The sequence below is a fragment of the Cydia splendana genome, chromosome 9 (genome assembly GCF_910591565.1).
Source record: "Cydia splendana chromosome 9, ilCydSple1.2, whole genome shotgun sequence".
Classification (NCBI taxonomy): domain Eukaryota; kingdom Metazoa; phylum Arthropoda; class Insecta; order Lepidoptera; family Tortricidae; genus Cydia; species Cydia splendana.
Genome location: NC_085968.1, coordinates 21043720 through 21059559, shown reverse-complemented (window position 1 = coordinate 21059559; position 15840 = coordinate 21043720). Strand labels below are relative to the sequence as shown.

Sequence of the window (15840 nt, the reverse complement as noted above, 5' to 3'; positions counted from 1 at the left end):
CTTGCATCATCACAGTCAGACAGTTGAGAAATATAAATATTTCTTAAGAATCTTAAGCTCGGAGAAGGGGAATACCATGTTATCTCCGGTTTTCCTACGCATGTTTTTGCCGCACCGCCACTTTTTATGTCAATTATTTAAATCCTCCCAATTGCCGCCTTCTACTCGGGATGATATTATATTTTAGGATTATTCGGGCTGTACACACTCGTTGAGAGACCACGAGACAGGCCGAGAACAAGTGCGTACATGCTGCTCCCTTCTCGTCTCGCTCTTACTTGTCTCATCTCACACTTCTCCAATTGGATCGGAGCGGTGCCGAGACTCTCTGCGAGTTTGTACAGCCGACATTAGGTATATACCTACTATAAGTTCCTCACCAGTTTCCTCAAGCTTTTGGATCCTCCTGCAATATTTTCATTAAAGAGCCAGTTAGAGTTAATGAAGGAGGTGGATCCCACGATCCGCTCAGACCGTGACACTGCTTCACGCCAGTCCAGAACTTCGTTTTTGGAAAACATGCGTCTGTAATAAAAACGGCATATGAAAGATTTTGGTTGGGAAGTCTATCTTAGTGCAAGAATGTTTGTATACTTACGTACTTCGCTCAGACACTGTCAGCCGAATTCGAACAATGAGATACGTCAAATACTAGATATTTTTGTTTGAAAAAACGTCAATTTTGACACTTGTTTGACACTGACATATCCAATCCATATCGTTTCAATATCTAGTATTTGACGTATCTCATTGTTCGAATACGGCTGTGTAAGTGGAGTAGGTATGTGTACAAACGCGGAGTTTGAAGCGACGAAACAGCTTATAGACGGAATTACCTGAGAGATGGTCGTCTTCACATTGACCATTATATAGTGATTGTTCTAATAGAAACTGACAGATGAACATGCTCCAAACATTGACATGGAAGTATCTAAGGAAGGGCCTTACGGGCACTAAGAATGATGCTAGTTCAGCGGTGTGCTACAATAATTCGAGCCAATCGTGCAGTCTAATACTTAGTACGAAAACACTGGGTCAATTCATATTAACGGTTTAAGTATAAACTTAGATGAATATTCTTAAAACGAGATCGGTTAGTTTTTCAAGCATCGATGTTCATGGCTTATTCCATTATTCTTTGATGCTTATGTAATAAATAATACTTAATAAAATAAAAATAAAAATAAAATAAAAAGCCCATTTATTCCATAACCAAAGATTAAATTTACATAACAAAAAGGTAATTAAAATCTTTTTTTTAATAAATAATTATTAATAAATAATACTTACATTTGACTAATCTTTGACCGAGACCGAATTCCATCATTTTTGTAAAAACTGTACAATTTTCTACTAAACATCAAATTAATTGTTATATTTTTCGATCAGCTTCAATAACTACAATTAGGTAAACGTTGGCACTTTAGACTTCGAACGTATTATTTATTAATTTTAGAAATTACTTACAATAACACTACACTGTATACAACAGCAGATTCACATTTACGTTTGTATAATTCAAGTTTATATTATTATTGAAACGATGTGAAATAACTTATACATATGCAACTATCTGTCTAATATCATTATTAATAGTTATTAGTTAGTTTGCACATCTAATTAGCATTGATGAGAAAAATAGGCGTGAATACGTTTATCAGTATTCGCGAAAATTAAATTAACATAAATAGGTAGTAAAATAATGTTATAATGCCTGTGGCCATGTTATGTACATAGGTAACATTTTAGAACTGATGTGTACCGAGCAGTTTTAGGTAAATGGCCCTGTAGTTGAAAGCTTCTAAATGGAGACATAAATTACAGGTACTAATGGAGCGGAGCATCGAGTTCTGCACGGAGAAATGGCCAGACTCCATACGAAAAGAGCTTTATGGCGCCTTCAGCTTTGTACTGGTGTACGCCGTGCCAGGTAAATATCATTGGGTTATTTTACTATTGCCATTGCTTCGCTTTCAAGATTGCGCAAAGAGGGACATGATTGCCTTCCATATCGACCACCGAGACTGGGAGAGGCTCGCAGAGCAGCGGACGGAATGGCGCAAACGTGTTGTGGAGGGTCGCAAGTTTTGTGATGAGACCTGGTTCGCCGCTCTCGCTGACAAGAGGCAAAGACGACGACAAGGTGTCTCAGCACCGGTTTCCGCAAACTTCTCTTGTCAGACCTGTGGTAGACCATGTCGGTCTCGCATCGGTTTATTCAGCCACCAAAAACGGTGCTTCTCCGGTGTTACACCATAAATCGTCTGCTATAGACGAAAAGGCCTATGATGATGATGATTTTACTATACTTAGCACCACTTGCAGCATCCCACTAACCCGGGGTTAACCATTTAAACCGTTAACCCAGTGTCAAATTGTACTGGTAACCATGGTAACTCCAGGTTAAACCGGTTCATCATCATCATCATTATCATCATTTTAGCCCCCCGTCGCCCACTGCTGAGCATAGGCCTCTCTTCGTGTACGCCACTTATCCCGGTCCCAAGGCTCATCCAAAAGTGTCCCGCGATTTTTAGAACGTCATCCACCCAGCGAGCCAATGGACGCCAGGGTTAGTGAATGGTGCATGTGGCCCTTAGAGAAGCTATAAGTACCAAACAATAAAATTGTCGCAATCGCAACCTGTACCCCGTGACCAAAACGTCATAAGCGCCGTAAAATTCATGGCTCTTACGCATTTTGGTTGCGAGACTCACCCTCCACTTCTATGGTTTGTTGTCAAAACAACAACGACTCATGGCGCAAAATACAGTTTCTCTGTGCCGGGTGCCGGTTCTATACGTAGTAATACTAGTTCAATGGTAAATGGGTAATTTGCAAATTTTTTGTACCTTTGTCAAATGTACAAATTAGACAAATGTACAATAAATTTGCAAATATACAAATAAAATAATAATAAAAAAATAAATATTATAGAACACTCTTACACAGATTGACCAAGTCCCCCAGTAAGCTCAAGAAGGCTTGTGTTGAGGGTACTCAGACAACGATATATATAATATATAAATACTTAAATACATAGAAAACAACCATGACTCAGGAAAAAATATCTGTGTCACCACACAAATAAATGCCCTTACTGGGATTCGAACCCAGGACCATCGGCATCACAGGCAGGGTCACTACCCACTAGGCCAGACCGGTCGTCAATATATTAAATTATTTAAAGTTAGGTACTTACTAGATAGCTGTGTTGGCTAGCCAGCGCGCTATTTTGACATTTGCCTTTGTCAGAAATAGGCAAAAGTTAACACAGGTTTGCATAGTTTTATGGATAAATTATTTTGTTTCGTTGAACTGGCAATACGACTAAAACAAAAGCTCTGCAACCTAGTAGTACCTACCCTATTAGAACTAATGAACTGGTTTAAGAGCAAACTTCGTCTGCAAATTAGTCTGTCAGTAAATTGCAGGTTAATTTGAGTGCAGGTTAATAAAGTGTACAATATTTTTTATTTATTGTTCAGAACACATACAGTCATACATAAAAATATAGATATAACTTACAAAAATATATAAAAACAGACCTGGAGGTTCATAATGTAAACATGTAAACATCAAAAGATACAAAAGCGTTTTGCGAAGAGAAAATAAGTAAAACATAACTGATAATACTACTACTATACTTGGTCAAGCAGATCAATTATCTACAAGGCTTTGACGCTGTTACATCTTAAAGGTTAATATTAATTACCTAGTAAATTATTAGTGAATTACAAAGCGAAAGTGAAAAAAAAAACATTTTTGGTACAAGCTTTTATCGCTGACTGTACCTTTTCTTTCCACAGGCAACTAATACTCATCGAGACAATTCTAAAAATCCCAAACACAATTAGGTTGCGTTGTTTTATCACAGAGTTCCTATGGCCACCTTCCATCTCCAGTATCAGATCAGCTCGATGGTACTTAGGTATAGTATGTACTGGACTTACGTATGTATGCAAATTTTCAACTTCATCGGAAACCGGGAAGTGGGTCAAATTTAACTTGTTAGATTTAAGTACAGGGGCCCGTTTCTCAAAAGCTTGTAACTTGTAATACAAGTGGAAGTCCCTTTCTAACAAAACCTCTCAAAAAGTGACATCTGCTTGTATTACAAGTTACAAGCTTTTGAGAAACGGGCCCCAGATGACAGACAACGGGACAGGTGAAACTAAATAAAGGTGTGTCCCGATATATTTGGTAACTTTGGTCCTCACTAAGTATATGAAAGATTGACAATGACATAGAGTAAACCTATTCCCAAGGCTCCTCAAAGGGCATAAAATTGTTAGTTTGAAGCCTCCATACATTACTGAAACGTATATAAGGAATGAATTCTGAATGATTCATTCATATTACCGACGGCGCAGTGTATTCGTCATGTGAAAGAATAAATAAATACTTTAATATTTAGGTGGAGCTAGGCACTGAAGAAGTTGAGTTTCTTATTAAAATATAAAATTAACGAGAAAGTGAAACCGTGGTACGGTTTAAGAGGAATTTCCTCCCGTGGACGCTCCTGCTGTGGAACGAGCCCCCTGTCGAGGTTTTCTCGAAAGGCCGACAGTATGGGGTTCTTCAAAAAGTGTACAGGTTTTTAAAGGGCCGGCAACGCCCATGGAACAACTCTGAAGTTGCAGGCGGCCATACGCTAGTCGCTACGGTGACTGCTTACATTCAGGCCGTATGCCTGTTTGCCACCACGCATAAAAAAACCTTTCTATCAAAATAAAATTATAGATTTTAGAGCGAAAAAGATTTAATGAAGCCGTTACAAAAATACTGCCAGTAAGTTTAGTAGTATTTATCCATTCAGTTTTTCTAAATACACAGCAGTTTATACTCTAACACCGTGAACTAAGGTTCTTAATACTTGGAATGCTCCGTGAGTCAACGTCTGCTCGTAGCTTTATTTGGATTTGGAACTTTCTGTACACAACATAGAATTGCGTTTCCTGTGTACTGACCTATTTTTACGGGTCAAGTTTGTCTAAGAGACGGCCAAAGAAAATGTTTTCTTAGGTATTTGTCGAAGCTCTTTAGATTAAACTCAGAAAGTTAAAAAGAATTCCTATAAAAATACTTAGTAAACTGCTCTTGAAAATGTCAAATTGAAAGGTGAAATCTACGCCCAGGCTGCAGCTATCAGTACTATCGCCCACGCTGTTAACTGTACATGGACTGGACCTTATGCCTTTAGTCATAAAGTCCATCGATGTACAGTTAGGAGTGTTGCTATTTGTACCTATTTAATACTCGCAATCATCTTTACGTAACTTAAGATAAGTTGCGTAAAAATTGACGAATCTTCTTTGCTGTATCTTAATGAATGAGGACCTTGATGACTGTGGACACTTCACCAGTGCTCTCCAAGCCGCTCTATCTTAGGCCCGATATATGCTAGGCCAGAGATCTTGAGCTTATCTAGACTATCTGGTCCTGTTCTGCTCAGATGGCCAAAGAAACTAAGTAGTAAATACGTTGGGTGCAAACAATGGAGAGTGTCATTTTGATGTTGAGTTCGTCGAGAATTGATGTATTTGTACGGCGTTCGATCCATGAACCTATACATAAGAACAGTCCCAAATATACTTCCCACCTTAGAAAGTGCCTGCTTTCTTTACTGGGAGCAGTGAAAGAAGACTTAAGTAAGGTCACGTGGGGTAAGAGCAACATAGTTTATTTTTCTCGGAGCATGAGAAACAGTACCTATGAGGATTCCATCTTACCTTATTTGTTTTATTTGTATGATAAGATTAATAAGTGTTTCTTTTGTGCCATAAAGATTAAATTAAAAGATTCCTCCTACTCTGGTAACCGACCTTCAAAGTATATTACAGTTTGCGATTTACTGAGAGCTCTACTAATGTACAGACAGTAGACACTATTTCATTAGTTCCTATCAGATTTCACAAAGGTCTCTAGTTAAAACTCATTATCTTCTAAAAACAGATCCTTGGGGAAAACTTTGAGGCAGGCTTGCGAGCTATAAATTATGATATCTAACACTCGAATAGGTACAGTAGATGTCAAAAATATGTTTATATTTTTCACCTCATTTCAAGATTTGGGGTTGTTACCAGAGTAAAGTTGTTTTATTACATGTAACTTACCAATACCTCGCAGAATGTGGATAATGGTTAGAAAAAACAGCATTTGTTTTTCTAAGTCAAAGAAATACTAAGTAATAAAAATTAATATTTTTAAAATTCAAATGCGGTCCTTTATCGTTTTTGACAATGTTATTGCCCATTGTCTGCAGTACAATGCAACGACCTTCAAACCAAAAAAAGATAAAGATATAAAGACAGTTTATTATTCAAGTAGGAATATTACAATGCGCTTATGACCGTCAAATAAAGCTACATCGGCTCTAACCTTACACCTCTGCCTCGAGAAGATTTAAATCCCCCTTCAATTGTAGGAGATCGTACTTCCATCTTAATGGCCGGCAACGCACATACCACCCCACTGGTGTTGGATTCGTCTGCCCGTTTGCCTCCTATATCATAAAAGAAAATACAAAGGTGACAGTCCAAACTTAAATCGTGCTTCTTGTTTGTCACAGGCTGTATCGTGGTGGTGTCGTACGCGCTGATGGGCCGCCGCCTGTGCTCCGTCATGCCGCCTTTCGACCAGACCGAGGGCAGTGCGAACAGCCAACAGGTTAGTATACTGTAACATTTAAAAGGAAACGGGACGAAGTCACGTGACCGCGTCTCCATATAAACTTAGTTCTAGTGATGACTTTTTATGGAGATTATCTACATATTATAGTAGTCAGTCTATTATTTATTAGTCTCTCCTATAAGGCGCATGTTCCTCTCGTAAACTGAACGGTCCATTACGGTTTAGGGCGCGTAAAGAAGCCATTACTTATATTGTAGCCCATCACCTTGAGATTACTTTACATACTTAGTTAAAAAGTGCTTTAGTGCTTTGATCTGGGGACATTGATTTAAGGTGTAATTCCCTCGTCTAGGACTATAAAGGGAGTAGACGTTACATGTTCTACCACTTTTTTAGACGATTGGTAACGAACGAGCGTATTTATGGAGTGTATAGATTTTTTCCCCAAAATCGTTAATTGCGCGTAGCAAATTTTCCATTCGCATTTTTTCCCACCCGAATTTCTACCCATACCGTTTTTTTGTTATTCGCATTGTTTCTCTATTCTCAAATTATCGCAACATTTTTATTTCTTACGCTATCATTTTCTTATAATTAATACTTTCCAAGTCGTTTTTTTCGCATTATTTTTATTTCTTAGGCGATAATATTACCTTGACTGGTGAATGAGTAGAGTTAGACCAAGAAAAGTCTGCAATGATTTTGATAGCATACGCAGTGCAAGTGTTATTTATACGTCATCATTTCATAGAAGTTTTGACGTTTAAACACACGTAAACGTTTAACACTTGCACTGCGAGTGCTATCAAAATTGTTGCAGGCTTATCTTGGTCTAACTCTAGTAATTTAAACATATGAAAATTCTTTATTATTAGGTTGATTCTAATCATGTGGCTCGGCGTTTGGTCGTATGGTCGGACAATCGCTGTTCAGGCTCGCAAAATATTAACTTATTGAAAAAATCAATTTTACGGCACCAGTTGAGCTTAGCCTTTAGCCTCGCTTAAAATTTGCCATTAGAGGTAGATAGGAAAGTGACGCTGAAGCTCACATCTTTGGTATTCCACTGGGAATTGGCCTTAAGCCTAGATAGAATAAAGCTTTACGTCCACGCAATAAGAGCGAAAAAGACATCGTTCTATTTGGATCGGCTCGTCCGACGCCTGAAGATTGAAATTAAAAACGCAAACTTATTTCCCTGTACTGAATATGCTGTGTGCAGAATTGACTGTAGGGGGGCCGAGCCTCGCACTGCCTAGGGGCCCCGACATGCTTAATCCGGCCCTGGTCCCACCGCACTGTTTCTTTTCAATAAATATTTAGTTCACAGCTTGCTAGACGGAGCCCCGCTTCGCGGGACTCGTATTTCTGGGCGGTTTGCCCTTCGGGCATCTGAAGCTACCTAACGAACCTAACCTACCTAAACTATTAATTTAGTGTGACGTCCGTGAAAACATTACACTTTGGGGAAAAAAGTGTAAGTAGGTTAGGTTCGTTAGGTAGCTTCAGATGCCCGAAGGGCAAACCGCCCAGAAATCGCGGGGCTCCGTCTAGCTAAGTTGTAAACTAAATGTTTTTTTAAAAGAAACAGTGCGGTGGGACCATTGTAATATTACTGCCCGTGCCGAGTGCCGCTACTCGACAAAAACCCGCGTGTAATATGTCCGTCGCTGTATGAACGTCTACCCGCCAGTACCAGAAATGAAACCGCTGACGACATGTTTGATCGCCGACTTAAAGAACTATTATTAACGACATCGCTGTACTCTGTCAAAGAGTACGGTGAACAATACAAATATTAAAAAATTTACTTGACATTAAATTAAATATATTGTTTGTATTTTATTTTGTTTTTTTTTTATATTGATTTTTGTCATTTTATTCATGGAACTTGACATTATATTACCTAGGATAGCCCTAGTATTATATACCAAATAGTTTTAGATTTTAGTTAAGTTTTACGACATTTTAATTTGATTTATATTCTATTTTTATTTTTTGACATTATGATTCACAATTTACTATTATTATTTAAATTTTTTTTGTATACACTTGACGATCTTTTTGTGAATTACTGCTATTTTTAAGGAATACATGTAAATTTTCAATTAGAAATAAATATTATCTATCTATCTATCTATATATCTATTATCGCCTAAGAAATAAAAAGAATGCGAATAAGACGACTTGGAAAGTATTAATTATGTGAAAATTTTAACCTAAGCAATAAAAATGTTGTGATAAATGTCAGTAGGTCATATTTGATAATAGAGATATAAGCGAATGACATAAAAGGGTATGGGTAGAAATTCGGGTGGGAAAAAATGCGAATGGAAAATTTGCTACGCGGAATTAACGATTTTGGGGAAAAAATCTATACACTCTATATATGTTGCTATATTTCTACACATTAAAAAAAAATTAAGGTCTAAGACCCTTCGTGGCTTTTACTTTTTTTAACACTTTTATTAATGCGAAAGTTACGTATGACATGATAGGCGATACAATTTCTACTCAAGTACAATCCCAAGGCTGGATATATTTGGAAGATGTCTAAATTTACAAACAGCTAACAGATTAAATAAAGATTATCCCTTGTTAACGATATTTTTCATGAAAATCCTAAGATCCTAAGATTTTTCAGGAAAAATGTCATTAACAAGGGATAATCCTTATTTCGCAAGTCCCTGATCTCGTTTAGCTAGAAATTAATTGGTATTTTGCAATTAAATTTTAGCAAAAAGAAACCGCGATGGAAAGTTCTAGTTAATTAGTTTTGCTGGGCATTTTCCGCAAATCGACATCCATTGTGCCTATTTTGCGTGAAACGAGGTAAGCGCAACTCTAACCACCCCAGCTCCCCCACGAAACCTAGCCTGGTAAGTTTTATCAAGAAAATGAGATGTACAGTCATATATTTTACATTTCAAAAGTTTGCATCAGTACGTCGGGTATGGTTGAATCAATTTTCTAGCGGAAAAAATGATAACACCTTTCTGCAAAATTGTTTCACTGTAGGATTTATTTTCACAATTCAGGAGTATGATTCAGATTTGTTAAGGTTTTGAACTGGATATGATACAAATTGTATTGGCATGCGGCTTACGCACGACTTTCACTACATTTCTCATGGACCAATCAGCATGAGCGATCTTCAAGGTCGTACAGATGTAGTGATGCAAGATTATATTTTAATGGAAACGCACGAACGTGTTAGGTAAGTATGCTATTTCAGTTAGTCTCAGTACAAAAAGTACTGAGCTTGACTGAAGTAGCATGAAAAATCTGAAAAAAGCGTTTATTTCAAGTATCTGTGACTTAAGTGCATAATTTAAATAATATCAACATAAACAAACACAAACATTAATAAATACCTAACATCAAAATTTAAAATATATAAGCAACTGGTAAACACATTGTATTGTGGTAAATACGAACATTTCCAGGAAAATACGATAACAAAAGATTGATCACTACATCTGTATCAACATAAGATCAAACCTGTAACAAGTCATTAAATCTGAATCATGCTCGTGGTCGGAGTTTCTCAATATTTTCTGGTAAATTTGTTTCTTGACATGAGCAAGAGAAAACACTCTCAAGATTTCAAACAAATATACATATACCTAAAATCAGCAACACTCCTAACTGTACATTGGACCTTATTATAGAAGGCATAAGGTTCACCGATGTACAGTTAACAGTGTGGGCGATGGTACAACGTCGGAAGGATCACGAGCTCGAGTATGTTATCTTGTTCCGCGGGGAAATACGAGTGAAAAGTAAATGGTATGAGTAAACATTGTGTTTACACAGTCTGCATTTTGTACAAATATTTCACCATAAGTAAACAAAGTTTAGTTTATGTATATCAATTTTGCGGGCAGGATATGCTAGTTACGGTTTTTCTCTGTATTTTTACATAACGGGGACGAATATTATTAAAGCTTTTGCTGAATTAGACAGATGGTATATTGTACCTCAGTGCTAAAATATACATAATTGAGTGGAAAGTAAAACAAAACGTAACCAAAATTAACTCGATGGGTCACTATATCGGGCTAGTTTTAATACTATACTACAACTGGTGCAACATACTATTCAAAACTTAACTAAAAATCATAACCCTTCACTTTCAGTTTGTCGTAGTCGGGCGCAGGCAAGGCGTCTCCGTTTGGTTATATCCTCTAAGTTCGTTTGAGTCGAGTTGTCTTCACAAAAAACTCTCAACATTATTCAGGCAACTTTGATTTTATAACGATGTTTCTTTAAAAGTTATAATTTATTAACTTAAAAAGTTTAACTTCTAAAAGTGAACTTCCGCCATACCATTCATTTTCTGCTTTCGGCCACGCCTAGGGAGAAATCAACAACGCCTAAATAGTATGGTATTCTTGGTGGGAACACCCAAATATTCCGAAATATGTTTTTCCGACTTTCATGACCTCGATTTTCATAATCCCAATTTTTTATATGTCCGAAATATCGAAATTACGACTTTAAAAACCTCCTATTAGTATTCCTAGTATTCCTCAGAGCAGAAAATAGAAAGTTTGAAAAAATAGAAAGCACGTTTTGTTTTGGTTTTTGTATTCTTTGGTAAGTACTCATTTGGAGTAGGGTAACTTGTTGATCAATGAAACACTAAAAGTTCAAGCCTTTCTATCTCTGGTGTTTTTAAAGTTATGAGTGTGACATTTCGTATGAAGATAAACAATTTCGTTGGCTATCATATGGCATTCTTGGTTTCTACTTATCTGTAACAGTCCCTGTGTTATAAGCCTTTTTTTGAAAAATGAGTTTTGTTTCATTGTGTACTTGTGCATGTTTTCAATGAAACACTCTGATTTTTACAGTGAAACAAATATAATAATTATAGTCTACCATGAAACATCGTTAATAAACATTAAAACGGTGTAATAAATAAGTGACATTAATACATATATGCTTTCACTCAATTAATGAGAAAGGAAAGGAGAAAATAGTGGTAGGCTGAAATTAGTTATTTAAAAGGTTTCCGACATATGGAATCATTATAAGATTGCTGAAATATCTAAAAGCGAAAGACTTGTTTCATTGTACACACACCTGAGTTTCATTGTGAATCGAAAATCTGGTCGGCAGGTACGGCATGCTGCGAAAAAGGCGCCTTTTATGTCCACGGAGCATGATTGCCAACTAGGTAGACGCGGGAGGGTTTTGAGCATCTCCATGCTTGATTTCATACACTTTCTTGCAACATAGTGTTTATACACGACTGTTTCAATGTAAGACATGTGTCCTTAACCTTGCCATCAATGAAACATTCAACATATAAGCCATCCTATCTCAGCCATTCCTAAAGTTAAGTATCTTATATTTTGTCATATGATAGACAAATTATTACCAATTTTCATGGTATTTTAGTTTCACAAATTTAGCACATAGGTTTTAATTATTTAAAAAAATAATGAGTTTGTTTCATTGTGTGCTGGTACTGGTGTTCAGTGAACATCATGTTTCATTGTATACTACATAAAAATGTTTCATTGTGAGACTAGGGGGTGTTTTTTTAATCAATTAATAAAAACTGCACCAAAGAGTGAAAGAAATTTAAAAATATTTAGCTCCAAATAAACTTTAATACACATAGAACATAACAAAAACTTAAAAAACGCCAAACTCGAGTCTATATCTTGGTAAAAAATTGCGAAACTTAAATGAAAAAATTTACTTTTGTTGCACGAATTCACAATAATGCTCGTAGCAGCGTGCTCCTTCTCCGAGGCGCGCTCATGTTTTGGGGAGGTGCTGGGGGTCCCTGAGCCTGCCCTTGCTTGACAGACGGCACTAGCTGGTAACACTTAGTTTCCGAGATATCGCATCGCATATCGCAAAGTTACACTGTGTCCGATTGTTTCAATGTAGAACAACTGACCCTAATTAAAATTCGTTCAAATAAAAATCGGCAATTTCTTTTTTTGATAACTGTTACATTTGGCATGTTTTGTTATGGTTTTTGTATTTTTTGGCAACTAATAATTTCGAGTAATTAAAATTTGGTAAAATAAATGTTGCCAAAGTAAGGAAATGTCAAAATATTTTTTTTTGCATATCGTTCTCTTGGAAAATATTTATATGCGACTTGTTTAGTTGGGAAATGATTAGTTGGCTTTTATATTTTTGGGACAAATTGTTTGGGATATGAAAATCTGGCAAAAAAAATTCGGTAATCCATTAGTAACCCCTTCCGGCGAGACCCATTTGTAAGCGACGAACGCAACCGTTAAGTCATTTTACCACTTGGATAACCCCCCATTCATCACACGAATACTCGTACTGCGCGTCATTTCGCTGCCCCAATATTACAGGGCTCTATGTTTCACTTTTATCGAACTGAAATTTGAACATTGTCATTGTCATTGTCATTGACATTAAGTCGAATATCAACTATCTTGAAAATGTAACATAGAACTCTGTAATATTGGGGCAGCGATTTGTTCGCGTGACACTCGATAATGGAAATCCGATGTCCTTACCTTTTCTCCCCTTTCATTTCATTGGAGGATCATTTCCTGAGTAAATCTAAGCTGAATATAAGTAGAAGTAGTGAACCTGTGTACATTCTATCCAAATGATTTTAGACTATTCCAATCATTAAAATGTATACAGTGGAACCTAAATAGATAACTCGAAGATGAGACGAAATACTCGTTTAAGTACACGAAATAAAATAATATTCATTTCCCTTAAAGGCCCAAAACGCCCATAACTCGAAATAAATAACCTCATTAAGATAATAAATGAATAAAAAAATATTACAGGACAATTTTACAGAGATCGACCTATACCCACAGTAAGCTCAATACAGTAAGATGACCAACGATTCCCTTCGCGGTTATCAAGTACAATTTTTACCTCCTTAATACTAAAATTTAAATTTGGCCTCTGTAACTCGAAAAAAAAGACGTATATTGTTTTATAACCTCTAAGCCTAGAAATTATTTAGGTAGGTAAAAAGCCCTGTATTACAGTTACAGGGCCTGTAACTGAAAAACAAACAAGTAGCTCGTAGTTTACGCGTTAGTAAAATTACCACTTTACGATTTTTTTATTTGTTTTACCTCTATAACTCAAAACTGCTTTAAGACGAACAAAATCCTATAGGAACCTCTTTAATTCTCTATAAGACTTAAAACTCGTTAACACGAACTTTTTGGCGTTTCCCTTTAGATTCAAGTTATCGAGGTTCTACTGCGTTAATAAGGTAAACACAGTTTTTGAATTGATTGCTAATAACTGAATATTGGATGGGGTACAGACGGCCGTTAGCGCACTGCCATATATTTAAACCAATAACAGCGTGAGGACGCAGCCTCACGCACACATATGCAACACTTCCTCCCTCTAGTTACATAACTAACCTAAAACAAATCTTAAAAATATTTCTTAAAACTAATATTAGTACGCTTGCGTAATATTTTATTGGGGACTATTGGCGCATTGCTTTGCACGTCTGGCAAATCTGGCCTCTGGCCTTCTGCTTCCGCCTCATGGAATTCATCCTCATCATCTGAGTTTATCTCCTCATTTCTCACTTCGCTCTTTGCATTACTTTCTCCCCCCTGTGGGGTCGTCCGATGGTGGGGTCAAAGTCCGCGTGAGCGATGAACCCGGCGGTGGCTCATGGGTTGTCGTCGGCAAAGGTGACGGCAGTGGAGTTGGTGACGGTGGCAGCGTTTGTGGCGGAGGCGGCAACGTTTGTAGCGGCGGCGGCGGCGTTTACGGCCGCGGCGGAGTGGGCGGCGTTTGCAGCGGCGGCGGCGGTGATTGCAGCGGCAGCGTTTGAAGTGCAGAGGGTAAGGATGTCTCAGGTAAGTCACAATCCAGTACATCACAATAGTCCCAGCTACTTTCAGTACCTTTGTACGTAAGTATATGATTTTTATGTTTTTTAATAAACACTGAGGTAGTAATGTATTTTATTAAGTATAAAACTTTGCCCAGTCTTTTTTCAACCACGCCTTTAGACCAAGTGAACTTGTTTTTGTTAGTATTTTTTTTGTATAGAACGCGTTCACCGGTGGTAAAGGTTTCATTGCTCTTCCTATTCAACTTGTTATTTTGCGAACACTGTTTATTTTTGACAACATTAGCGAGGGTGACCGACAAGGATGAGGGCGTTGGCGCTGAGAACGCCTAGATTGACTAGCCTATCTATCTCCTTATCGATCTTATCTCGCTTTAATAAAAACTGGTTTAGAGTTTTCCTTTAAAGTTAATTTAATTTTAGTTTTATTGTAACACCCAAGTTCATCCGAGAAAAGCTGAGGATATTCTTTTTGCAACCTTTTAACTGTAGTGTCGTCACTACAATAATGCACAGGGGTTAGTTGTAAATTAAATGTAGAAGTGAAATCTCTTCCTAGTAGTGCGGGGCCCTCATCGCAGACTACATATGCGTTTATCGAATGCGTACTCCCCGCATATGAAATAGGTAATGGAATCATTCCTATACACCGAATGCGTTCCCCAGAATAACCGTGCAACCTTTTGTTCGTGGATCGTAAGGGAATGTCACTAAAACTCTTATTATATGTATTTTGCGGTACAACCGTGACGGCACTGCCAGTGTCAATTTCAAACTTAAATTTTCTTTTACGAATAGTAACGGTTTCGACCATAGGCTCTCCGTCGTCGTCATCGCCCTCATCCTCTGGTCCCACATTAACGTATTTCACTTTACACATTCTACGCAAATGTCCCTTTTCATGACACTTTTTGCACACGAAATTTATAAAACGACACTCTACAGTCTTATGATTTGTGTAACCGCAAACCGTGCACGGAACTTTTGCGACACCTTCGGTTTTCTTCGGGATCTTTGATATCTTCAACAGCTGATCAGCGCCGGGTTCGGAACCCGACGCCTTAGCCCCCGCGCTGGCACACCGAATAGTTTCTGCCAACTGGACTGCTTTAGTCAGCGTCAAATCTTTTAAATTCTGGGCATAAAGCTTTTCCTTCTCCCGGCCTGGCAACATGCCCATCAGGAACCGGTCACGCAGTGCGTCTTCTACATTTGCGAATTCACAGTGTGCAGTCAGACCACGGAGCCTCACCGCCCATTGCGTGTGAGACTCGCCTACCTGCTGTGACGTGGAGTAGAATTATGACGCTCTCCGAAGCCCACCCGTGTCGGTGTAAAATGTCCGTCCAAAAGCGTCA

At 37.6% G+C, this 15840-nt stretch overlaps 1 protein-coding gene across 1 annotated transcript in view; it reads left to right on the top strand.

Moving 5' to 3' along the window:
- Positions 1–1829: 1829 nt before the first annotated feature.
- LOC134793844 (neuropeptide FF receptor 1-like) overlaps positions 1830–15840 on the top strand; it is a 62671-nt gene continuing 48660 nt past the window's right edge. The window contains exons 1-2 of the mRNA XM_063765562.1: positions 1830–1930; positions 6572–6669. Coding sequence (XP_063621632.1) covers positions 1831–1930; positions 6572–6669 — 198 coding nt within the window. The 5' untranslated portion in view covers position 1830. The remainder of the gene's footprint in view (positions 1931–6571; positions 6670–15840) is intronic.